The following is a 26281-nucleotide window of genomic DNA, read 5'->3' as shown; positions in this document are numbered from 1 at the left end:
GTGATTGTTCACAGAACAAATGATCTCCACCGTCGAATGAGGATGCTGAACCATCCATGACATGAGACACACACACTCTCTCTCTCTCTCGCCGCCCCACCCCCCCCCCCCCTTACGCCTAATTTTACACTTCTATCACGTGCGGGGCTTGCATATGGGTTTCCAGAGTTGCAGACTGCGTGCCTGCCTCCTTCCGTGATACGAAACGCAGCATGACGCACGCATACGACGACTACGAAGACGATGGACTTGGTCTGTTGCTGGCCATTCACCCCTTGACGAGTCTCGAGGGATGGGAAAACCCACCAACTCCTCCCCTTCTCTCTCCTCCCACTTTCGCCTGGAAATCCTGCCCCGCGGGGCCCACCGACGCGCAAAACCAAACCCCACGCCCACGCGCATGGCGTGCCCCTCTCTTTCCATCGTTCCATCTTTTGACTGCTGACTTCCATGACGCCTCGCGTTGACCGCCGCTGGTACTGCCTCCCACCATCTTCCCCAACCCCATACATCCCTCCCCCACCCCCCCCCCCCCCCCCCCCATTCCCATTTCTCCCATTCCAAGAGCTTCCACCTCTCTCTCTCTCTCTTTCTCATGGCGTCCAGGCTCCACTTCGTCTCTTTCCTTCTTCTCCTTGTTGTGTATCCTGCCATCTCCACCAACTCCGAAGGTACTACTCTTCTCATCTCTTTCTCTCTCTCTAATTTAATGGATTCTACCACCCTGCCTTCCTTCAGACCAAAAAAGCGAGAGACTTGAGTCTATTTGATCTTTGATCTTCTCTTAATACTGATTAGTTAATGATAAAACAGGGGAGGCGCTGCATGCGTTGAGGGCGAGGCTCTCCGACCCGACCAACGTGCTCCAGAGCTGGGACCCCACCCTCGTCAACCCCTGCACCTGGTTCCATGTCACCTGCGACGATCGCAACCGCGTGATCCGCCTGTGCGCCCCCTCCTTCCCCCCTTTCCCCCCTTCCTCTTGTCTCAACGTAATTCCTTCGTTCTCTCTAAGAAAAAGGCCTTTTTTTTTTTTTTTTTCCTTTTGGTTTTCAGGGATTTGGGCAATTCCAACATCTCTGGTCCTCTGGGTCCCGAGCTCGGCCGCCTCCAGCACCTTCAGTATCTGTAAGCACTTCTACGTCCGAATCTTTGCTTCCTTGGATGCATGTTTTTGGTTCAAAGATGCGATTTTGGTTGATGTTTGGTGTTGGATTTGGTTCTGTGATTCCAGAGAACTTTACAGGAACAACTTCGAGGGGAAGATCCCTGAAGCATTGGGCAATTTGAAGAGCCTCATCAGCATGGATTTGTATGGGAACCGATTTCAGGGAGAAATCCCCAAGTCCTTTGCCAAGTTGAAGTCGCTCCGATTCCTGTAAGTTCGCCAATTTCCTGGTGGTCATAGAAAGGAAGTTTTTTTTCCTAATGTTATAATTGAAGATTTGGTCTAAAAGTTTTTCCTTTAATTTATGTGGCAATTGTTGATGCAGGCGTCTGAACAACAATAAGCTTTCGGGATCCATCCCAAGAGAGCTTGCCACTCTCTCGAACCTAAAAGTCTTGTAAGAAGAACCAACTAAGATACAATTTTATAGCTTCTTTGCATTGTTTTATGATTCGGTGTTGAATTGGTGCTTTTAATTGCTACAGTGATGTTTCAAACAATGATCTTTGCGGAACCATTCCGGTCGATGGCCCGTTCACCAATTTCCCCTTCCAAAGGTAATGATGGATAAATCCATCTTTAATATGATATAGAGCTTACTATTTAACTTCTAATTAAGACATTTCAAATCATCCGCAATATATTTTGACTTCAGAAGTTTGTATTATTGAGTTTTTTTTTTTTTTTTTGCTGAACTATTATTGAGTTATCTTGAATATAATGAAAGCAGAATATAGTATGATCGAGGGCATACTAGGAGTAGAGGGTGCGAACTGGCTGAATGGGTAAAGTCACTATAAATAGTGGTCCTCTATTCTCCAATGCATCTATGTCTATTGAGTGCTCATGTATATGAAGTCTTATTTGCTAATGCATCTGATTAGACTATGGGACCCCCAAGGTTAGATAAAATCTAAGTGTGGTGAGAAGATATGATTGTTAGTTTTCTGTGCAAGTCTCAGCAAACTCAATTGCTTGAGCTCAGGTGACCAAAAAAATCATATGGCAGGACTCCTGTAGCTAAATCAGGGCGGACCATTAGTATGAGTAGTGGAGATGGAGTTCTGTTTGAATGATGTGAGTTGGCCGGGTAAAGAATTGGAGCAGGTTCTAGGAGATCATGGAAGTAATATGTAATCTGGTAGAGATGTGAGTTCTGATGTGGATGTGTAAATGTAGTTACATTCATGAAACTATGATATCTGTTTGTTTGCTTTTTTTTTGGTTACGGACAGGAGAGGAGACTGACTCACAGGAAGAAATTCATGGTTTCACACGAGCAGAAATTTCTTCCATTAAGATCCTTCATGTCAGGAAATAAACTTATCCTATGGAGAAGAGTAATTTGGAGAAAAACTAGTTACAAAGGGGATAACTTGAGAAGAAAATAACAAGAGGTACCCCTTGTATCTACCTGGTGATAGTAATTGGTGTGTATTAAAGAAGGCATTTCAAACAACAAATACGGCATATATAATGAGAAATTATGATGCATAAAAGGGAATGGGCATTTATCTTGGATAAATTTTGGATATCATCATTAGTTGAATACTTCATGATTAACAGTGAAGAGTACAGTTTAATCTTCAAGGTAAGCTTCAGGATTTTATTCGGTGAGCCATTAGGAAGCTGAATCTAGGGGGCTAGAGTGGCACCATAAGAATACAGTCAAAGGTGCACATTTCTTGATCTCATAGGTATGCTTCGAAACTTAAATTTGCTAATTAATTTCTACCAGTTGGTTAAATATAGGTTTGGAATTGTGAATGCATGCAAAGAAGCTTAACAGAAAAAAAAAAAGGAAGAAGAAAACTGAGTAACATCCTAAGATCCTATCTATTCTGAATTTCCATTCCCTGCAATCTCGATCATTAATCAATCACCCTATAAAGCATCATGATCACTTGAAAGAAAGTGGACTTTTTGAAAACATGAAGTTTACAGTAGGTAATTATCAGAAGTTGGCTTTTACAATGGATCAAATCTTTGCCTTACAGCCACACCCCCCCCCCCCTCCCCAACTTTCTCTGCTTTTTCTCCATAACCTTGGGAGGTTGCTACATAACTGCATGTTGAATATGGTACCAACCAATTGACATTATAGTTTCCATGACAAGCACATCTTTTATCAAAGTTTTGGGAAGCATGCACCAATGCAAAAGAGGGTAGAATGTTAATTTTGACCACTAATGCCTTGACCTTCAAAGTTATGAGGGGAGATGAAGCTTGTTAAAAAGGCTCATCAACTGTTTTTCATCTAGCAAATGAAAAGCATATCCAACTACTTCAAATGACCTTATAGATCAGAAGCTATCACCTCAGGTGATATCATGAGAGATTTCATTACTCAGTTATTGTCAAAGGTGCATCAGTTACTGCAAAATTATTGTAAATGTCTCGTGAAACCATTTTATTTAGATCTGATTTGCAAAATCATCTTTAGGTTATAGCTGATGCGTGTATTCTTATGAAAATATTGCTGTATTGTTGTTAATAACCATGATCAAATCTTGGTGCAAAGAAGTTGTCCTTTGATGTGGTGAAATTGTTTGACATGCATGTCACTTTGTTTGATGGCTAAAATTTGGTTGATGTTAACATGTTGACTCAACCATCCTCCCTCTTATCTTCTATGTTTTATAAGAGTGAGCATGTGTGGTTTCTTGCTTGTAGAGTGCAAAGCCATCTCTTTTGCATTCATGGTTTGTAAAGCAACAAATGCCACCCTCACATTTAAAACAATGTGGGGCTTGAACATCTCAAGCAAGTTTTTGTGTATCACTTGCATGATGTATGGTCACAATGTCATGCGAGCATGCATGGGTATAATTCACCAACTTTACCTTTAATGACAAGGAGTCATTATATAATCAACGATATGCTGTCACTCTGTGGAAAGCTTCTAATCCATTGTTCTGTAATGCAAGCATCTCAACTTGTGCATCTGAACTTGTAATGTGGATCAAGGATATGCGTACATAAACATTTGCACTGTATTACTGTGAATTTTATTTCACTTTTCTTTAAACATGGAAAGTTTCTTGTTTATATGAGACTGCAGAATATATATTCGATATCTAGGGTATCAGAAAGTCCAGTAGTTTGGATGACCCTGAATGCATAATATAATGCTGCCACCTTAATGTGCTAACCTTATAACTCTTCCTGCCATATGGAGGCATCAAAGTTCTCCATTACTAAATCATATTCTTAGCAATATCTGAATGTTTGCCTCTCTTTCCTCTGGCATTTCAGTTTCGAAAACAACAGCAGGCTTAATGGTCCGGAGCTGCAAGGACTGGTTCCTTACGATTTTGGATGCTGAATGCTACAAGATCTACCACCCCTGGAGAGGTATTTGGAGTGGTCTACTTGTATGAATTCTCATACTTGCGCTTCTAGCGAGGAAAGCTATTGTAGAAAAGTATAGAATGCCGGGAGGCAAGTGGAGCTATATTTATAATGTTACCTACAACAGCATCAATGAACACACAAGATGTTACTAAGATTGATAAGCTTATATTATGCTGAATTGCACCCTTTCAGACGCTGCGGATTCTTTTCTTTCCATTTTTTTTTCAAAAAATTATTTAAGCTCTTGCTATTCTTGCAACAGTAATAAGAAACCATGAGTCAGTGTTGTAAGTAGGGTTCGTGGTTGTCAGTGTTTCCCTGAAAACCAAATTGAACATTGAACAGGTCCGAGGTTTTGTCCCAACGGTCAAGCCTGGGACTAACCATCAGAAACCTCTGAAGACTGAACCATGTTGTATCAACATATTTGCTGAACTATGGAAAATAAGCACATACTACGTTTCTTGGCAGCTCAATTATTTAAATTTAATCAACTATTTCAACATATATTCTGAATTTGGATATATAATCTTATTCAGAGGGATAATCTTTCTGTACCAAACAGAAAATTAAATTAAAAATCATAGAAAATTAGATCTTGTGAATTCTTGATCCTATTATAACGTACTCTTAGGCATTTTCATATTGAGGATGCAATCGTGGCCATTGATTTGTTGCGAAAACGAACAACAAATATTAGGAAGAATCTCCTATAAGCAGAAGACAACCTCGCCCACCTTTAAACGCTCAGATGCCGCATCACCTTCCTCTCGTCTTACAAAGATACATTCAGGGCTGGTGCAAGTTTCAGAAGCTTCTCACTATATCCTCCATGCAAAAACCAAAATATGGGACTTGACCTTGCATACGCTAACAGCTAATTCTGAATTTACCACTTGGTAAAGCCTTTCACTCCTTTTGTTCCATCCTGCCATTAAGGGAATCGCTCAATCTTGCTGACTAAGTAGATGCTCAACCTTTTCATATACAAGGTTTGATAGACAAATTCTTGTAAAATGGTCATCCATCCTGATCATATCAGTTTGCTTTTGCGTAAGGTTTGAGCAACAAATCAATCATAATAAGTAGCGTACAGCCAATGCTTACTTTCCCCAACAAAGGTGAAAACAAGCTTCTCTCTGTGATTGAGCTTCAAATCAACAGAAAAACTATCTTTCGTCTGCCATTTTTTTTGGTTTTTTTTACTCTGCTTTTATTTTTCATTCTGTGCATTGTCAGCATGCTGTGTGCTTTTGCCGAAGATTGTCACACCCTTTTAACGGCAGCATTGAAGCCATGTCAACTAAACTATAGGGACCTTTCCATCATTATATTGACCCACAGCCATATTTGATTGATTAAGTGGATCTGGCATGCCACTCTCCTCGATGGATCAAACTGCAAAACCTATGAAGTGTTTGTCCTAACTAACAGAAATGTTAATAAATCAAAAAAAAGGAAGAAAAAGAATTTGCTATACTAGATGGACCTACGGGAGCATGAAGACTAGGTGTCGTCGTTCTAACCAAGGTGACTACGTCCAGGAACATAGCACCCATTAAAGAGGGTACAACCTCTGGAAGGAGCAATAATGCTGCATCAAACAGAGTTATGTCAAAGCTGGTTAGCTCATGACAGCCATAAAAAAGGAGATCTTTGTCCATTCTTTTGACCAGACTCTGCACCAATCATGTAAAATAATAATAATTTTTTTAAAAAAGCCAGAATTTTAAATTAGAACATGCATCAATTTATGGCACAAAACATGCACCAAACTCTGCAGATTATTTTCTATGTACAACAAGAAATGGCAAGGATGATTGGAATAGAGCAAAATTGGCAGCCATGGAACTGGTTGCACTACTCTCTAACCACCGGCGGATTCTTATTGACATAGTATGTTGATCAATGTTACCACTGACTAATGATCTTATGATCACCACTAGATATTCTTTGACCACCAAGACAGCATACTCATGCTCGAAAGCGATTGCTTGCCAGTAGGTTTGATCTCTCTAAGCCAAGATATACCGTACCTAGGAGCTTGCATGCCCAGGCAATTGCAAGGAAGAGAATTTACAGAAGAGACCTCAAAATCGAAGGGCCACTAGCGAGGCATATATTCTAACAGCTACCACGTCCTCATCTATGCCTACTAGTACACAATCAGAACGTGCTCCACAGCATTCATCTGCGAGCTCTCCATCATTTTATCTATCACCTGAAGTATCCAACAAATTTTCACGTATTGGGAGGAGCTAGATGCTCAAGTAAACACTTTTCTGAGGTATTCTGGGTGTTGAGATTTGAGATACAGAAAGACAATTAGATACTTTTGCACAGATAAAAATACCGCAGAACTTTTTTTTTTTTAAGTATAAATAGCTCATGTAGACAATGCAGGTGTTTTTCCCCTCTCCTGATAAAAAGGCAGGAGTTAATGCATGCATTCATATTTATAAATGATACAAAGGGTAACAAACACGGATCAAATGGTTAGAGAAACAGCAAAATATTATAGCAGTGCATGGGGCCGCTTTCAGGCAGCCTGTCGTGACTAAAGCAAGACTTGTTTATACAGAATACAGGAGCCCCAAATCAATGACAATATCCATTCTTAAAAATATAGCAACCAACATCACCTGCATCTTCCACTACTGAGTGCGCATCCTACTGTTCTCTGCAGCTCTCACTTGAAAGAAATAAGGATGTGCCTGAACAATATGAAGAATACCAAAATCAGAACACTAAAGTAAAATTACAGTACAATAAAATCACCTGCATCTACACTAACAAGACGTGAATGACCATGCAAAATCCTTATGGCCGGATCCAGCAAGAGAACGGCACACGACATGTGACGTAGACCCCATCATTTCCAAACCGCAGACTGAATATACTAGCAAGTTTTAATATTTACTTTTTTCCTTGAAAAATTACATGACTCCAATATAAGAGAATGCACCTGCTAGATAGAAAGCTAGCCACTCAACTTTTTTTTTTTTCACATCATTCTGCTACAACAGAAATTCCTTATGATGTTATTTCACAGTTGTTGAGATATAATCACAAGTTTGCTTAATGATGGTTGTATACTGTATATACCTATGTATCCATCTAGGCAGAAGGCATGTGCTGTGCTATGAAATCAATTTTTTTGAAGATGGGATTACAGCTACTTAAGTTCTACACATGTTTGTGCAGGCAAGAGAGAGGGTAGGTAAAGATATAGCTTACCAAACCAAAAACAACTACACAGGCCAATCACTTGGCATCTGATTTGTTCTTCAATCAAGATCACTCATGCAACCAATCTCAGATAAAAATTTTCACTTTGTGGCCTTGATCCCAACTAAAAAGATGTAATGGAGCATGACCATAAGCAGTAGGTCGTAAACCCATTCAGGCTCTAGATATCCTCTTGCTATTATTTCTATGCAGTAATACCTTCTCTGCCTGATGCAAATTTATTGAAATCCACACATTATAACTCTTTTAATCCTTCAATGCACCATGACCTCCCATATAATGAACCTCTACAACTTTATCGCAATCAGTTCCATTTGTTACTTCCATCTAATATACACATTTTACCACCTGCCATCTTGATCATGGAGCAAATCCACCTCTATATTTCTAACGATCCTCCCATGGGACTCATCCAACTCTGACCAACTACATGACCCATACCTTACTGCAATTTTTTGAATTTTGTCCAAGCTTTAAAAGCATAGTTTATGTGGCCATTTCTATTGCATGTTTCCTGATTTAATTCTCACAGTTCAGTATAACGGACCCATGCTGAAATATTAAACACAAAGATAAAGAAGCCTTATTTTCTATCTGACCCTTACCCTCCAAAGCTTTTCATACTTCAAAAGCCATCAACATGCAATAGTTGAAGACTGAAACCAGAGAACATTTTCACCAATCAAACATTCAAATTGGAGGACTCTATTCTTTAATAGGGCACTTGAGAGACAGGCTATGATACCAAAGAAATCCAAAATGTTGACTAGAGAAACAGCTAGTGCATATTGGAGGCTTAATGTTGTGGTACTTGCTTGTAGTTGGATTATAAGGTATACAATCATTCAATTAAAACGATATTTGCAATAGTTGAAGACTGAAACCAGAGAACATTTTCACCAATCAAACATTCAAATTGGAGGACTCTATTCTTTAATAGGGAATTTGAGAGACAGGCTATGATACCAAAGAAATCCAAAATGTTGACTAGAGAAACAGCTAGTGCATATTGGAGGCTTAATGTTATGGTACTTGTTTGTAGTTGGATTATAAGGTATACAATCATTCAATTAAAACGATATTTGCAATATACTGGAATATTTGTAGCATACAACATGAGAACTAGTGACCTCTATTGTTCATCATCCTACTTTGCCCCTCCCCCATGTCCTTTCTTCTGCCAAAAGGAAGGGTTCATGTTGGAACTCATACCCATGTGCAGGAAATCATATCCAAACAATACATCAGCATCCAAACAACCCCATATAGTCTGCAGTTAACTTCTCCAGGAGATCATTAGCATGAACAGCATTACAAACTCTCCAACCTAATACTTTTTGGATCATCTAAAATGACCATTCTACCAGATTTAGATGTTTGCAATTAAAATTCAATTGGATGCTTTCTTTTCAAGTACCATTCAAGGGTTGCATATCCATAGGTCAAACTAAGGATCATCCCTGTCAATTCCAATCTCTGTCTTATCGCTTGAGGACAACCTTTTCCATCAACTCATATCATTTCCATGGAGTAAGATATATATACCCCTCAATTAAGATGCTAAATAAATAAAATTCTCTTCCAATTGTTGTTAGATGATATGATGTTAACTGTTAAGTTATATACTAAAGCTAGGTAATGTAGAGAGTTGCATTCACAGCTAAGTAATACTATCAAACTAAATAGTTCAAAATATTACCATTGCCTCTCGTGCTGTAAGCCTATCCTGGTGATCATAGCGAAGAAGCTTATCGAGAAAATCTATTGCCTGCATACCATATTAAGCCAGAGCGATGCAAAGTAGTGAGGATTCTGATGATGATAAAAATTATAAACAAGATGCTGATTGTTTATAATTATAACCTCTGGAGAAACAAGATGCTGATTGTCTACATTGATAAACTTAGACCAAGGTTTCCTACTGTGCCTGCAGCAAGTAAAGCAAGCATGACAATGAATAATGTGCTAACCAGTTCTTAGATAAGGTGCCCATCACATGACTTGTCACTGCATAATTGTAACGTCAATTATAAATCCACATGTCAGAAAGAAATATACCTTCCAACAAGAGCTTCAAGCTGAGGATCAAGTTCCAAACGATACTTATTTAAATAAGCATGCAGTTCATCTGTACCAAGTACCTGGAAAATTAAATAGAAAAATCAGCTCCAAACCATCAAGACCTCATCAAGCAGTCACATAATACTGCTGAATGCATCTACCATGCTGATGTAGTGGCAAATGAACATTTATGTTTGACATGACACTCATAATCCAATGCTGATGTGGTGGCAAATGAACATTTATGTTTGACATGACACTCATAACCCATTCAGACTTTGCCCTATTCCCCACCCCCTCCTCTCTCTCTCTCTCTCTCATACGCACCCACACACGCACACAAAAGAACATAACCTAACCAGGTTACTGAAGTATCTTTTTCACATTATACCACTTTTTTATTTGTAAGATGACTTTTGATACCAAAGCTTCAAGTCCTAAATATTCATTGACCGGCGTATTAAAGTAGCTCTGGACACATACCAACTTCAGATATGAACAGGAGATAGCACAAAACAAAACCATACCCATTTTGTCCCATCATCTGACATAGGAAGTAGAACATCAATATGAATGCTAAAGAATACTAACTATGACAAAGAAATGATACTAAGCTATTCTAATAGTAGAACATTGATTTAGGAGGTCAATCCTAGCACTTGCTCAAGATAGATTCACAATATGTTGTCAAGTTTCGATTAATGATGCCTCAATCCATAAGTTAACTTCTATAAGGAAATACCCAGACAGATGACTTCTAATTAAGGTTAAGACTAAGGCGACTATCATAAGTTGCCACCGAGCATTGAAACTATTGCAAGTCAAAGTTCAGATTATTAAGCTCAACACAGTAATTTAGAAATCAACATGGCATATGTTTAATATATCTGCACATTTGTATGTACACATACATACATGCATTAATTCATGTATCTATGTATTGTGTGCATTTATATCAAAAGGAGGTCACAATGCTCCAACTAATGATCAGAAAAAACAATATGGGTCTACCGCAGGAAAGGTTTGGAAGATCCAAACTTAGTAACAGCAGTATTTTCTAGCAACAGAATAATTCAATAAGACCTAAAATATCAAAATGATTGTGACCTTGGCAATTTTAACAAGCTGATCATGATTATCATGGCCATAGAAGAAGGGTTCCTTGCGAAATATCTGCAATAAAACAGCAGAGAATTGTCACCACTCACCATAATCAAGAAGTCATTGATGAGCAAGAAGGAACAATCTAACAGCATTTAAGGTACCAAGGAACGAAGAAAAGATAAAGTCAAAAGCTTTTGGCACTAACCATTCCAGCAAACATGCAACCAAGACTCCACATGTCCAGGGAGTAGTCATAATCTTGCAAGTCCACAAGGAGTTCGGGCCCCTTAAAATATCTGATTTTGAATTTTTAAAACAATGAATATCACGTAGTCAAGCAATTGTATATAGAGTAACATGAGCATTTACTACATCCACTTGTAATCACGCCCACATATCTATAGCTATTTATATATCAGAATATAGAGAACCTCATTCAGAAAGGCAAAAGTTCTGAAAGACTCAGCTGGTGCATGGCTTTGCCTATAATTTCGACAATATATAACCCATGGGACACTATTTGAAAACACAATAAATATCATCCAAATTTCTTCAAAACATTCTACAAAAACAGTTGGAAAATATTGTTCCTATAACTACCATCATGATGTTTTCTTCCTCCCTGCTGCTACCATGAATGAAACTTACATAGTTTGAGCCAGTAATATCTAAATCCTTTAAAAATATTATCTCTATGTGCTTCACAAGTACATTAATACCTTTGTCAAGGTGCAATGGTTAGGAGTTATGCATGGCAACATGGGCTCCCTGTATCAAGAGAGGATGTATGATCTTTTTGTAACAAGTTTGTTATAAGAGATTGGAAACAGAAAGTTGTGAGAATTTGAACAAACCAAAGGGTTGTAGGAGGCCAAGGTGGGCATTCCCCCTCCAATGCCAATTGATTGATATAGTAATAATAACGGTATTGTATATTTTTTGTGACTTTATTATTTTATTTTTCGGAGCAATTATAAAAAAAAAAAAATCCATCTATTACTGACATGCAATCTTTGATTAAATATAACAACATATCAATTTTAATTAACAATAATTGTGAGGACTAGTGCCAGTGTGTATTTAGTCGCACATGGGTTATTCACTGGAAAGATCTTGGATACATATGTAGGGCTAATAAACCCAAATAATACCTTTTGGTTAGCTTTTGTGGATGAGGTCTTGGATTGTTAATAAAGGATATCAAAGCCGACCCAAACCATAGTTTATGTAGACTAGGATATACCGCAGTATAGGTTCATTGGGTTGACCACGGATCAATTGTGGTGTTTATGAATGGATATATGGATTTAGACCCTTAGCTTGGTAAGGATGCCAACGCTTACATGAGGAAAGTATGTGAGGAACGATGCAGATGTATATTATACAAGACCAAGGAACCCAAATAATTCTTTCGGCTAGCTTTTTTAGATGAGATCATGGATTGTTACAAATAGTATCAAAGTGAATACCCGTGACACCCCTTCTCCACATTGGTTATTTATTGAGAAAATCTTGGGTAATTATATAGGGCCAAAAAATTCAAATAATGCCTTTTGGCTAACCCATGGAATTTCGTACTAGTCCAAACCGGCTAGTACACCCCGCATCGAGTTGGACCGACCGGTACACCCCGTACCGAGCCGGACCGGCAGGAAATTGGGACGATTCGACCAAGAAAAATGGTACACAAGTGGAGGGAGAGGGAAAGAGAAAAAGAGAGAGAGGAGAGGAGGGAGGAGATCACGACACCGTCGGAGACCAGTGATGGCCTGCTGCAGCTACCGGAGGGCCGCAGAGGCCTTCGCGGCTCGATGTCGCCCGATAGGACTTTTAAACGAAAGAGAGAGAGAGAGGCAGAGCGACGATACTGAAGGGTCATGCAGCCGGCAGAGAGGTTGTCAGAGAATGCTAGTTGACCGCCGTGACCACCGAACGGTAAAAAATGCACAGATGGAGACGTGGTCACAAAACAGGGGTGACCATCCCACTTCCTTCATCGTATTTCTTTTAAGATGCTGATGAATAGTGAAGCCAGCAATCAATTTGCCGGCTTCACTTTTTAAGTTTTTTTTTTTTTTTTAAAATCATGAAGCTGGCAAACCCATTACTGGCTTCACCGTAATCCACATTAAAAAAAAAAACCTATGAAACATCACGCCTACAGCATCACAAGCATCGAGTGCGCCATTCGACGGCCATGATGGCCAGTCGGAAGCCCTCTGATGGCCTCTCCAATGGCTTCCCCTCCCTCTTTTTCTTTCTTTTCCCCCTCTCTCTATATTTCTCTCTCTCTCTTCCTCCTAGTTCGCTTCCTTTGCTCTATGTCGGTTCGTGCCGGTCCAATCCAATATGGATCCATACCGACCCATACTGCCAACCGACCAGTACGGATTTTGGTACTGAGTCTACAAATCTTGGGCTAGTCTTTTTAGATGAGGTCCCAGGTCATTACAATAATAGGGATAGAAGATGCTTATTTGATTTTTGGTATTTGCTATTTGTATATAAAGCTAATATTACATGGAGATGCGATCATGATTTTTTCCAATACTATTATGTAGGATAAAGGTTAACCATTATAATACATCACAAGGTGGTGAGTAAGTTTACAGGTCACTTTAAGCATGACTACATCCCGACATTTCTAATACAACCAAACAACAAAACTAGCTGGTAGCAAATTCCCATTCCTGCCACTTCCTAGCAACCAAATGCCAAAAGTTTTAGAACCATAGTTCTCTAGTATTTACTTCTAACACAAACCAAATTCGCCAATTATAACTTTAGCAAAACTAATTCATCAAAACTCACTTCTCCAAAAGTTTCCATTTCCCACTTGGGCCACTTTGATGCAACCAAATAGGCCCTTGGTCCTTGTTGAACTCCCACTATTGGTTTTGAAGAAAATTGAATTTCAATTTTACCTAGGTAAAAGACCACTTAGCTTCTAATAAAATTGCCCCACCCTCCCTCAACACACCCACCTCTCCCAGTTGGTTGCATTTGGGCAATATGCACCACTCCCTCCACCTTGACCCACCCAATATCCACTTTTATAAACCCTCATGACACTTCTTGATCTTTTTTCTTAATCTAACTAGGCTTTTTGATGCTATTCTCTCTCCCAATGCAGTTGAAAGATTATAAGTGGCCCTTTTATTTGGATCTAAGTCATCCAAATTTGAGCCCACCTAGTTTATCGATTTTTCCACCAAAGTACACCCTTTTATTGCTGGTTGTTTGTAGTAATTTTGGATAGTAGGAAATGATTTCTAGTTAAAGAAGAAAGGGCATATTCCCTGTTTCCTTTCCTGATGTTCCCTCTTCTTTTCCTTTTCTTCATATTCTGTCCTATTCCTCTCTATTTTCTCCTAAGTTCCTCTCCTTATCTAAATTCTTCTCTCTTCCAATGACAATGGATGGTAATACACAATCTATCATTGTTGTCTATCACTGCCATGATGATCTGACTACCCAAAGTCTGCTCACCATTTGATGAAGGCTGAAGTCTTGAGACTGTAGCTGCATAAAGGGAGAAGGAGAAAATTGGCAAAGGAGAGCTTTAAGAGGGAGAAGGAAAATAGCCTGATGTACAACAATGGTTTGAAAGATTCTAAGCAGGAGATAGGTGGTCAAGGGGCTGCCCTATCCCTATCTATGCGGGCACCAAGACTTCAAGGTGGCCCAAACAATATAAAATAAAAATTCATAAGGTTGCAAAATGAAAACAATGTAAAAACACATTGCTTAGACAATAATCCCATCTACACATGAACGGGATACAAACATTAGGTAAACTCAACAAGAAATAATACTAGATAACTGATAATATCTAGCTCTCAAATTTTTGCTCTAATTTTACTTCAGTGGCAGGCATTGTCAGTCCCAGCCTCAATAGCAGCCATTCTGGGAAGTAGCCAAAGCAACAGCAAATGCTGCAGCTGATATAGTCACACCAGCAGTGTCACAAGTGTAGCAGCCCAGTGGCAACAAAAAGGGAGAGAGGTGGGGGTGGGGAAAGGCGGGAGAGGGAGGAGTGTGGAATAGAGGGAGGGAGGAAAAAAACCTCAAAGATTCTGGCAAAGCCGCTGCTAGCTGGTGATCCCCCCCCCCCTCTCTCTGTCTTCATTCTCTAGGCTGATGTTAGGGTGCAGGCAAAAATCGGATGTGGAGAAAGGAAAATTGGAAGATTAATCAATTCAGTGCTTTAATTGGGTATAATTGCTTGCAGAAATTTCTGGACAACATTAGACAACTACTTAGAATGCATGATCTGTCTTTCAAAAGAGCATGCAGACCCACTTTTGTCAAGCCATGACCCTCACACTGCATCACAACTAAGGGATATCAGCTTCCTAACACAAGCATGATTCTGCTTGGTAGTAAAGGCCAAGTCATCTCAGAGGGATCAATTGATCTATTTTCGAATGCTAACAATTTTAAGTTATAATAAAAAAATAAAATAGTAAAACCAATGATTTTGGCATGGCTCCTAACTAAGTTGTCAACTCATCCAACAATTACTTCTTGACAAGTAAATCCCTCTGTTCCCAGTCTCCACATATCAATATGTTTGAACATATTGCTACACACCCACCATCTACGCCAGATTCTCTCTTATATGTGAGTACTTGTAAGAAACTTTTATCTGAATAATCAATATGCCTACAAGCTCGCCTCCCAATACATATTGGACACTAAAGAAACAATAATCTGGTTGATAATGAGGTCAAATAAAATATACTTAGTCAGTAATGAGGTTAAATGAGATAAAATGATTGCTTCTTTGAAGTTGAGAAAGTAGTTGATTACTCTTTTCAGGAAAATTCATTGAATAAGTACAGGAATATAGGGTTGCTAAAAAACCAAAAAAATCTAATCAATTTGGAGTAGAAGGCATGAAAAATTGCCAAATGAACAAGCATTAAGGCATGAGATTAGAACCGTTTAGTCACACTTACCTTGAAGCCACACGAACATTGTACTCCTTTCCAGGATGGTAGAATTCAGCAAGTCCCCAGTCTATCAAGCGGAGTTTTCGGAGTTCATGATCAATCATAACATTGTGAGGCTTGACATCTCGGTGCATTATTCCTTGTGAATGACAGTAATCTAATGCCTGGAGTTACAAGAAGTTAATAATACAATACTAAGGAAACTCCTATTACTACTGAAGCACTTTGAAATCAATAGCAAGATAAATAATCTCAACAACTTCCAAGTCAAAAAGTGCTGCAACTAAATGATTGTCATGATAAGCATTCCTAATCTCTAATAACAGCTGCAAAAAAGAATGCTTAGCGATATCTATATAAAGGAAACACAACAAGGTAGAATTAGAAGGGATGGAGGGAAGAAGGTAAATAACTAAATTAAGTAGAGCAATGATAGCCTGCAGACATAAGAATAGTACAAAACCATTTGCAATTAACACTAATTACAGCAGTGTAGGCAATATATGCTTCCGCATGTAACCAAAACAGATCTGTAGAAATTTGTGAACTAGCAGATCACTCCAGCATTCACCGATCGGTTGAGTGAAACGAAAAGGACACAACAACCACCACAATGACGACGATGACAAAAGAAGAAGAAGAAAAACATGACACCGTCCTCATGGACAATAAAACTACTAAACATCACATGGAAATGTTCAGCTGCTGCAGTAACAGAATAAAGTTTAGCTTAAAGCTAACACCCATTAAACAAGAAATGGATGCATAATTGGTGCTATTACTTTTATATATGCATATTGTGAGGGGTACTTAATAGATTGCATGCATAAAAATTGCGAGAAAAAGTTTGCAAGAGGTTGTGGTGACAATTGTTTCAGCCTCATCAGGAATAATTGTCTAGAATGGTTCCATGACCAGGTTGACAGTGGGACAAGTCTGGATGGCTATGGTTATAGTCACTCACTGGTTACCAAAATAACAGTCACAATTCTTTGAATTAATTCATTTTTCTTTGATACTAAGTACAAGAGTAGTTAAATGATATTGCATCATTATCAGCCAATATACCAGCTTAGTATGGAGGGGTGTGTTTGCTTTGGCATAGAGCTGACAAACACCAGCTCATCTAAACAATGGTTGCACCTGGACATGGTTTAAAAGGCTGATTTGAGACTCAACTTGCCTCATGCCTCAAGATGAGACTCTATAGAAACACCTTGAGACTCATTGGTGACGCTTTATGATGTGAAGACTATCAAACTAATATTTCATGTAAAACACATTCAATTTATGTTTATATTATACCTTATGTGGGAGGCAAACAAGTTAGGCTTTTACTATTTCCATAGCGAAATAGAAGAGAAGAAAAGGATTTACAATTTCTGCATGATGTTCTGTGAACCTAAATCCAAAACCTGGTTAATAGTGAGAAATGTAACCATATGATATACTTCAGAATTTGCACATTATTGGCATGTACAATCACACCAAATTTCATATTCATGTAAAACCACATAGGATTAACATTGACATTTTTTGCCTTGCATATTTCACATTATTTTTTCATAAATTCTAAACCATATAAAAAAATAATGAGATCTATTGACATGCCTTAAAATGAGCTACTTGGTTTCTTTTTTTCATCTTGTTAGTAGTTTTACCAATCTTTTCCTCCTGGATGCTAATATACAAAAGAAAAAAAATAGACTATCCCTTGTTAATGCAAAGCCTTGCAAGATCCAAATTGGCCCGTACAATTGTTCAACCTTCAGTTAAAGACACTTCAAGCCTGCACCTGCTGGTTATTCAAGCGATCTGAGTGCATACCGGTTCAAGGATGAAACCCTTCCAGTTAAAGACTCAGCGCCCTGCTAGTTTTTTATTCTGAGACATATTGAATATGAAATTGCTAAATATCTGTAGACATACAGGTACTACTTCTTCACAGGTTTTGCAAATATATAAACCTTTCATTGTTAGATTGATTTCTCCTCAAGAGTTAAGGAATAGAATCTTTATTTTTACTCAGAACACCTGACAATCTAATAATTATGTTTACAAAAATGTTACAGGTAATAGGTCACTTTAAAAGAAGCAAATTAGGCTCCCCCTCGATCAGTATTAAAAATTGATATGATATGTAACTGCAGGATGTTACACTAAATTAAACGCTGCCAGTGACATTATGATCAATATATTTTTTCTCTAATATCAATGGACATGTTCCAGATAACTCAAATAAAGCAAGTAAAACATCAGTAGAACAAAAAAATGAAATGGGGATTCTAGCACTACAAGCACCTGCAAGAAGTAAATCACAATATCAAGGTCTAAAAGCACAAGAAAAATGAAGGATAACAATGCACATAAAACAATCAGCACTCACCAACAACCTAATGTTCTAACACTTTAAGAGACAAGCATCTATAATCCTTTTCTCTGTTGGTGGATCAACCACCGGTCCTGAGTTATTCACCTTGTTCCTTTTTTTTTTAAATCCAACTACACTTTCCAACATCTCAAAATTGACACTAGCTCAGAGGCCCTAAGCATGCTATTGAGGAAACAGTATGCACACTCAAGTTGCCAGAAATGTTTGACCTACCACCTCATGAAGCTAAACACAGTGCTCATCATCACTTGGGATTCACGAAACTATTGTTTCTCCTAGTTCAGCATTTTCCCTTTCAATGAAAGGGCATGTGCAAAATATGAACATTCATTACTGTGGTCATTATATTGTGCGCAAAACAAGCATGCGGCAAAACATGTATAAATATAACAGAGAAAAGTGAGTTAAAAAATGGACCTTGAGAAGCTCATATATGTAGTAGCGTATGTCATAATCTGTCAGCGTGGGATATAAGATTTTGAAATCTGTACTGTTCACATATTCAAATATTAAGCTAGGAGTTTTTGAATGCTGATCTCTGACAATATCAAGAAGCTTTACAATATTTGGACCACCACAGAGGTTCTGAAGTATTTTAATCTCCCTCTTTATCTGCAAAAAGTGACAACAGAGAAATTATTTGTAAGAAGCTCGAAGATAAGCGAGATTAACCAAATGCTGTCATTGTTGTTTCCCCATATTTTCAACAACTGAGAGACAGTGCCAACAGAGTGCAAAAATCATTCATACAATGAAAGCATTGTAAAAAAATTGAAAACTAAAGTACTCATTCATGCAACAAGAGTAAGAAGGACAACTACCACTAGATGCAAATCCTCTGTGATCAACCCATATTCAACTATACACTCCCATTATCTTTTTGTGAATGTTTTGTCAATCAAACCATTATTTTTGACAATCAGTAGTTACAAATTACCCCCAAAAAAAGCATTAGTTAAGCACTAGTTATGAAGAAAATATGTTTTTAATAGGTTTTGTATGCAGGAGTCAAGGGGTCCCTAAGATTTTAGAAAGTATCTTCACCCATCTTAGAAAAGGGATGGGATAAAAATAGAATAAGAGGTCCTGATGTAATTCAAGAGATTTGTAATGTAAAATACCCACTCAAAAAGGGTTGACCGCTGAGTAAATTAAGCATCTATCAACTCTTCAGGTCTTCCTAGAAAGATCAACAGGTCAATATTAAAGGGAAGATAATAGAGAGAGAAATATTCAAATAGGCAAAATTTTTCCCTTCTTGCAAAGAGATCTTGGCCCTTTTTTTCTTGTCCTTCACATATGTTCCCCTTATCTTTCTACAGTTACAAAAAAATAACACAGCAATTATTTTCAAAGCACTCTGAAAAAGTAGCTAGAACAAGATAAAAACATACATCATGTTCCTTAAATAACTACATTACAATCTGAACCACAATGTAGTCTGTCTCAGTTAACCAATATGAAACCATGCTAACTTGAGAAATAAGCATATCTAAATCAGATTCTGTAAAATGGACAGTCAAAATGTTTGCAGCAATGATCTATTAAATTAGGTGGTAGTAATGAGCCTCTCATCAGAATTTTTTTTTTTCTTAATCTTCCCCCCAACAAATCCACTAGCTAATGAACCATCATCTATGGACCTGCTTGATGACAAAATAAAGGTGAAGCTGCAACAAAACTTAAGAAGATAACTGCACCTTTGCTAGCAAAGCATAAAACCTGCTTAGCAATGGATCTCAAAACTTTGAAGCACTGACTCAACAAAACTTAAGAAGATAACTGCACCTTAGCCAGTAAAGCATAAAACCTGCTTAGCAATGGATCTTAAAACTTTGAAGCACTGACTTGAAAAAGGAGTTAAACTGGAGTATTTTATATAATCTATTTTTTTGGAATCACAAATGGATCACCACTGCATGCCTGAACATCACTTCATAAATTGAATGGTCACATCATGACTCTTAAAGGTACTAAATGTTAAATGTTAAATTGATATAGTACATTGTGCTTTGATTTTTGTTAAGAACTTCATGGGTAATTTTAATGCTATAGAAGACATCAGTTCATTTCATATTTCTAGATTCCTGGATTATCATACTGCAATAATAAATATATGTTCTACTTGCCCTCCTTGTCATATCTAACTTATCAGGGAACAACAACATCTGACTCTCACAATTACAGCCATGCAGCTTTTGTGTGATTTCTTTTATATTTATCACTCATAATATCAAAATAGCAAATATAAGGAATAAAAACAGAAAAAGACAGCAAACTACTAGATTCATGTGGGTTCCAAACAGCATAATTGAATGTTAAAAATATTATAAATACCTTCTTCTTCTTAACAGGCTTAAGGATCTTGATGATGCACCGTTCATTGTTGGATACATTTATACCTTCAAAGACCTCGCTGTACTTTCCTCTCCCAACTTTCCTGACAACCTCATAATCTTCCTGATCACTGGAGATAGAGATAGAAGCCTTAATACCTTGATCACAACTATTTTGTCTTTCTATAATTTCAGACTACAGCTTACAGCTAACCAGAGAACATAATCAGTTTCATGGTTCAGTGGTTATGACATAAAGACCATTGCTTGGTGCAATAGTAAAAGGCTAGGGCTGACAAACGCAACGACCCTGGTTCAAGTCCTAAGGCAGCCACTTTGTGCCAAAAAAGGACAGATTAGGTTTGTCCCTAGTTTGCCCTTCTCAGGATCCTGGATTGCCAGGACAATTACTGGGTAATGGCCTTTTCTAGCTATATCATGCAAAATGCCATATATGCAAACAGTGCAGCTAAGTGAAACATTTACTGATTACAAAGAAACTGTATTTTGCAGAATCAAAAGTTCCTGATATTAAGGGCACTAGCCGTCCATTCCAAAAATACATTATAATGGTATCAAGAGAGAGAGAGAGAGAGAAGAAAAGTAACAAAATATGGCATCATTTCATTTCTAGAAATTTAGATGTGTATAATCTCAAAAACAAGGTTTATTGAATTCTATATTAATGAAGCATAACAGTTTTAAGAAGTTAAGAATCAATAAAACACCTACAAACATCCAATATAATCTTAGTTGATGAATAGAAGTTACTGTATCAAGTATAACACCTGTACACCATAATGCAAAATCTAAATTATAAGGTGAAAGTTTTAAACAAAATGTTTATTAGTAACCTCATTTAGTATCTTCACTTTTAGAGACCTTGCGAAAAGGCATTTACTGCTTATACATACTCTCTTTAATTAGTAAAAAAATGTCACTAATATAAAGTGATGGACAAAACACAATGCACTAATAATCTAGCATTGTTGTACCAAGTGCACTTATGTTCCGAAACTAGAAATGGTGTACCATCTAAATCCATAGCTCTATTATTGGAGTCTTTCTGTATAATGACAGGAATTTAGAAAACATGTTGCTATGGGTTCCACCTTTTGCAGGGTGGCAGGGAAGCAGGGTAACAAGCAGGTCTTCTAAATGAATACCTACAAACAGAAGACATTAGTCTAAATACTGCATCCTCTCTATCTTTAGTTCAAGAAAACTACCATTTTTTCAGAAGAATAATGGCTAAAGGACTTGTAACTTTGTTTTTTTTCCAGTTCCAATCCCATAACCTGTTTTACTGAAACATTGAGGTCCTTGTATTCTTCACATTTCCAAATTTGATGAATCATATTGCTTCAGCAAGTAATAAGTGGTTACTCCTTCCACTTTGAAAGATTTCCAACAAGAAATTAACAAAGAAATATGTATCTAAGTTTGGTAACTTCACGGTATAACATTTGTCATGAGGCTATATATTTCATTAATATGAAATATATTACAGGATGAAAAGTGCTTTCACAATATGCACTAACATATCTATGAAAAGAATGAAAAGTTTTGGAGCGTTGGAAAGGATATAATTAAGAATATGTTGGGCTGGTTAAAAATGAAAGAAAAGAAAGACAAATTAGTGGAAGGAAAGAAAATCAAGTATTTTCTCATGTTTCATTAGAGTAGGAGCAGAAGTTGTTGAGAAAGTGGTTAGGAAAGGGTTAAATTAGCCAGAGACTATTGCCTAGTTGTCATTTTCTCTCAAAATTGCTAACTTTTGGAGAGAAGATTTACACTTGTTGGAGAAATTATTGACCCTATATTTTCTATTTGAAACAGTATCTCCTTCCAAATGCACAAAATCAATGCAAGAAAATGCAGTAGATTCAAGCAAAGGTTCTCCGAAGATGGGGAAGGAGGCATATCATCCATCAGTTGGTGAATAGAAGACAACACTGTCATCTTACATGATGCCTGGAATGAAAATAACAGAACTCCACAGTATGAACGAAGGTACTGTCTGGATGGCAAACCAAGTTATTTATACAATATGTCCCACTGGAGTGGGAAGGGGTGAAGAGAAGATGGAAGGACAAAGGAAAAGATTTGGAGAGTTTGGAATTTATACGTCTGACAAGCGTAAAAATTTTGAGGTACTAGATATTATTCTTCTAAATGATTCCAACACCCAAAACTAAGGGTCATCAGAGTCGAGACTACGACAATCACTTTTTCCTACTTTCTTTTCACCATATAGCATTTATCACTGCAATAACAAATATGTCAAATAAAGGACAGTCGAGCATCTGAACAGATCAAGTATCTGCCATAAGTTGCTTTTGTAATTTAATGAACAGCAAAAGGCATATGAAGCATTAATGAAGGACCTTAGTAAGAAAAGAAGCATTATTAAAAATGGTAAGCAATCTTCAACTTCCAAAGCTTCTCGCACTTCAAAGTCATTGTAGCATTATTTGACATATTCAAACTTTGGGAATTCATGCAATCTGTACAGCATATTGAAGCTTTTTCCTCTCTAAAACATATGGTTCACATATATTTTGATGATTTTCCCCATGACCTCTTTGGAACCCAGATAGGGCTGAAACCGGATTGGATACCAGCATATCCATATTTATATTTGTTTTGTCTGATAAATATAAATACGGATATGAATATTATTCGGATGCAAAAATTTATATCCATATTTGTTTTAAACGGATACGGATACAATTCAGATATTGAAAATATGGATATAATGATGGATATAACTTAGATAATTAAATTTTATAACTACAGAATCAAAGATATTACTAATAGATGATAAATCAAGTTAATAACATGTTTATATGGTTGTATATTTTTCACAAAAATTAATAAGTGCTATATAAAATTATATAGGGTTATATGTAGATTCGGATACGAATCGGATAGTTATCTATCCATATCCATTTTTCTTTGACACATATGGATACAGATATGGATATTAGTCGGATCCTCAAATTTCTGTCCATATCCGGATTGATTCGGATACGAAAATGGATCCAAACGGATAATATCCATACTACTTCACCCCTAAACCTAGACAATAAGGCCCCTTTTGGGATTACTTTTGAAGGAACCAAAAGTGCTTTCTAGAGCCCAAAAGGCACTTTTGGGTGATGTATGGGTATTTGGTAACAAACTTGAAATAGCTTTCTAGCACTTATAGAAGCTGAAAAACCTCTACTTGGCAAGAGCTCTAATTTGAAGCTTCTCCCCAATGGTGCTTTTTGAAGACCTTCGGAAATTGTGCAACCAAAATACACTTGAACTTTGTCACTACTACAATAAATTAAAAATTAACAATAATTTATACCATATTGTATTAATATACAAATAATATCATAATACAATAGTATTATAATATTATACTAAAATAATAATTTTACATCCATATATTATAATAATGTTGTACTATGTTATACTATATCATAATTATTAACTAATAATAGATAATTATATTCTATCATATTACTTTATCTTGTTATACGATCCTATACAATATTACATCACATCACATTATATTATATTATTGACAATAATACATAATTATCATCAATATATCATAATAATCATATTTTAATCATATAACATTATTATATTCCTATAATATTATGCTATTGTATGGCAGTATTATACTCAAAATAAATAATTTGTAAATGAAAATTACTTTATAATAACAGTTCTTGACAATACAAATGCTAAAAAAATAAACGCACCATGCAATGTCTTCTATCGTTATTTTCTCATACTAAAAGCACTTTCTCAGTTTGGTTGAGACCAATAACTATAGCGGGAAAGGGAGTGAAAAGGCATGAAAGAAGTTATAGTTTTATGTTTTATATATTAAAAGTGGTGCATGCATAAACAGGGAAGCAAGACTGAGTGTTCGACTGAAAAACAGCTGAGACACCATAATCTCAGAAAAACTGCAGATTCTAGCAATCTGATTAATACCAAGAGAAAATCTACATAACTAGCAAGCAACACTCTCCTTTTCTATCGGATATTTCAGACCTTTCCGGCAATTTAAATTTCGAGATTCAAGTCAATCACCGCACTTCTTTAATCAGCATTCCTTATTGCCTTCTTCTAAATCAATTCAGTCAAAAAAAGAAAAAGAGATGATAACAAAAGATACGGTGACCAAAGAACATCCCAACATCAAGAAACCACAATTTTTGGATCATTAATAACAAGCGGCAGCTCAGAAAGAAGAATCCAATCCAATCCATCGGATGATTCGGATCTCACCGACAGCTAAAACTGGATCAGATCAATAAAGCAAAACCGCAAAAGGGAAAACAATATTCAGACCTAGGGTTAGGGCTAGGGTTCCAGAAATCCAATCTTACCCCCACTGGACGGTGAGCGCCTCGTAGTCCCAGTAATCCTTGGGACGGTGGACGTTGATGTCGGCGTACACCCGAGCCTTCGACATGGCAGCGCCGCCGGCCCTACGACGAGATCTCGCGGCCGATCCCCGCGGCCCCTTCACCCGACCGCCGTCGGGGCCTTCGCGCGAGAGGGCGAGCGATAGAGAGAGAGAGAGCGCGCGCGCGCAGACGATTTATCCGATCGATTGATGGTATTATGGCGACGGACAAGGCAATATCAGTGGGGTTTCACCAAAAAAAAAAAAAGAAAAATCAGTGGGGGCGAGGGCGGAGAGGAGAGCGTGACAAGGAGAGCGCGGGGGGGCTCGAGAGCGCCGCGGATTGGGGCGCGCCAACGGGATCTGATCTCGCGCGGGCGGAGATTCCGAGGGCCCGTTTCTTTTTGGGTCTGGATCGATCACAATACCATAGCGAGTCACTTGCATGGGACCTGACGAGTTTGATTAGGATTCGGATCCAAATCTAGCTCATTTTATTTTTACTTTCTTTAGGCTAGGAGCCAACCTTTTGGGTGAAGCAAAGGAGTTCAATTATTCAGGGATCGTTCTTTTTGTCATGCAAGGCTGGATGCTGCCTTCCGATTTTATGAACCATATTAGGGAAGCTACAACTCTTCTGGCTTAAATTCCAAAAAATTATGGCATGACAAAATACAGCAAGAGATTTCTTGTCATGTAATGCTGTACCCTTTTGAGTCAGGATTGCATTTTATATCCTTTAATATATGTCAAGAGACTAAGCACATCTTTGCACATCCGACCTTACCACCCACCTCCTATCGTTTACTTTCACCTTTGATGAATACATCTTTACCAGCTCAGTTCTTATTCTGAAAGAAGAAACCAAGTATAGCTCCCAAAAGTTGGATTCTATTTATCAAAATATGGATAATAAAATTTTTTAAAAGCAGAATCAATTGATGCAAGGTTCAACCATCCATTCTTCTTCTCACATGTATTGCACAAGCTTAGCAACGCAAAGATAACACTTGAGGGTGCAGTTTCCCACAGATTACCATGAGGTGTGTCGAGTGATTGTCCCCATAAGCCACATCACTTGATCTGCTGGCAGGAAATGGAGTCAGGTTGGTTGGATTACCAAAATACAATTCAGTTACAGGTCGCACAGAACAATGCAGCTGAATGCTTTGCTCTTCTTTCCACTAAGGGAGCTCCACATGCAACATTCCCAGTACCGATGCTCTAGCCGGTTATTAGAATCTG

The 26281-nt window shown here is 37.6% G+C and overlaps 2 protein-coding genes across 2 annotated transcripts; one reads left to right on the top strand and one right to left on the bottom strand.

Moving 5' to 3' along the window:
- The first annotated feature begins 510 nt into the window (after positions 1 to 510).
- Positions 511 to 4715, top strand: LOC105032514 (leucine-rich repeat protein 2). The gene is made up of 7 exons (XM_019846318.3): positions 511 to 671; positions 814 to 946; positions 1057 to 1128; positions 1235 to 1378; positions 1494 to 1565; positions 1654 to 1725; positions 4424 to 4715. Exons 1-7 carry the CDS (start codon positions 596 to 598, stop codon positions 4491 to 4493), a joined length of 639 nt encoding a protein of 212 aa, XP_019701877.2. The 5' UTR covers positions 511 to 595; the 3' UTR covers positions 4494 to 4715.
- Positions 4716 to 6872: 2157 nt separating this feature from the next.
- LOC105032516 (casein kinase II subunit alpha-2) lies at positions 6873 to 25356 on the bottom strand. The gene is made up of 10 exons (XM_010906976.4): positions 25017 to 25356; positions 20621 to 20750; positions 18701 to 18895; positions 15898 to 16055; positions 11142 to 11232; positions 10940 to 11005; positions 9830 to 9912; positions 9635 to 9698; positions 9471 to 9539; positions 6873 to 7236 (listed from the first exon to the last, which is right to left on the bottom strand). Exons 1-10 carry the CDS (start codon positions 25100 to 25102, stop codon positions 7177 to 7179), a joined length of 1002 nt encoding a protein of 333 aa, XP_010905278.1. The 5' UTR covers positions 25103 to 25356; the 3' UTR covers positions 6873 to 7176.
- Between the last annotated feature and the right edge of the window lie 925 nt (positions 25357 to 26281).

The sequence above is a fragment of the Elaeis guineensis genome, chromosome 13 (genome assembly GCF_000442705.2).
Source record: "Elaeis guineensis isolate ETL-2024a chromosome 13, EG11, whole genome shotgun sequence".
In the NCBI taxonomy this organism is placed as follows: domain Eukaryota; kingdom Viridiplantae; phylum Streptophyta; class Magnoliopsida; order Arecales; family Arecaceae; genus Elaeis; species Elaeis guineensis.
This window is presented reverse-complemented; position numbering and strand designations above follow the sequence as displayed.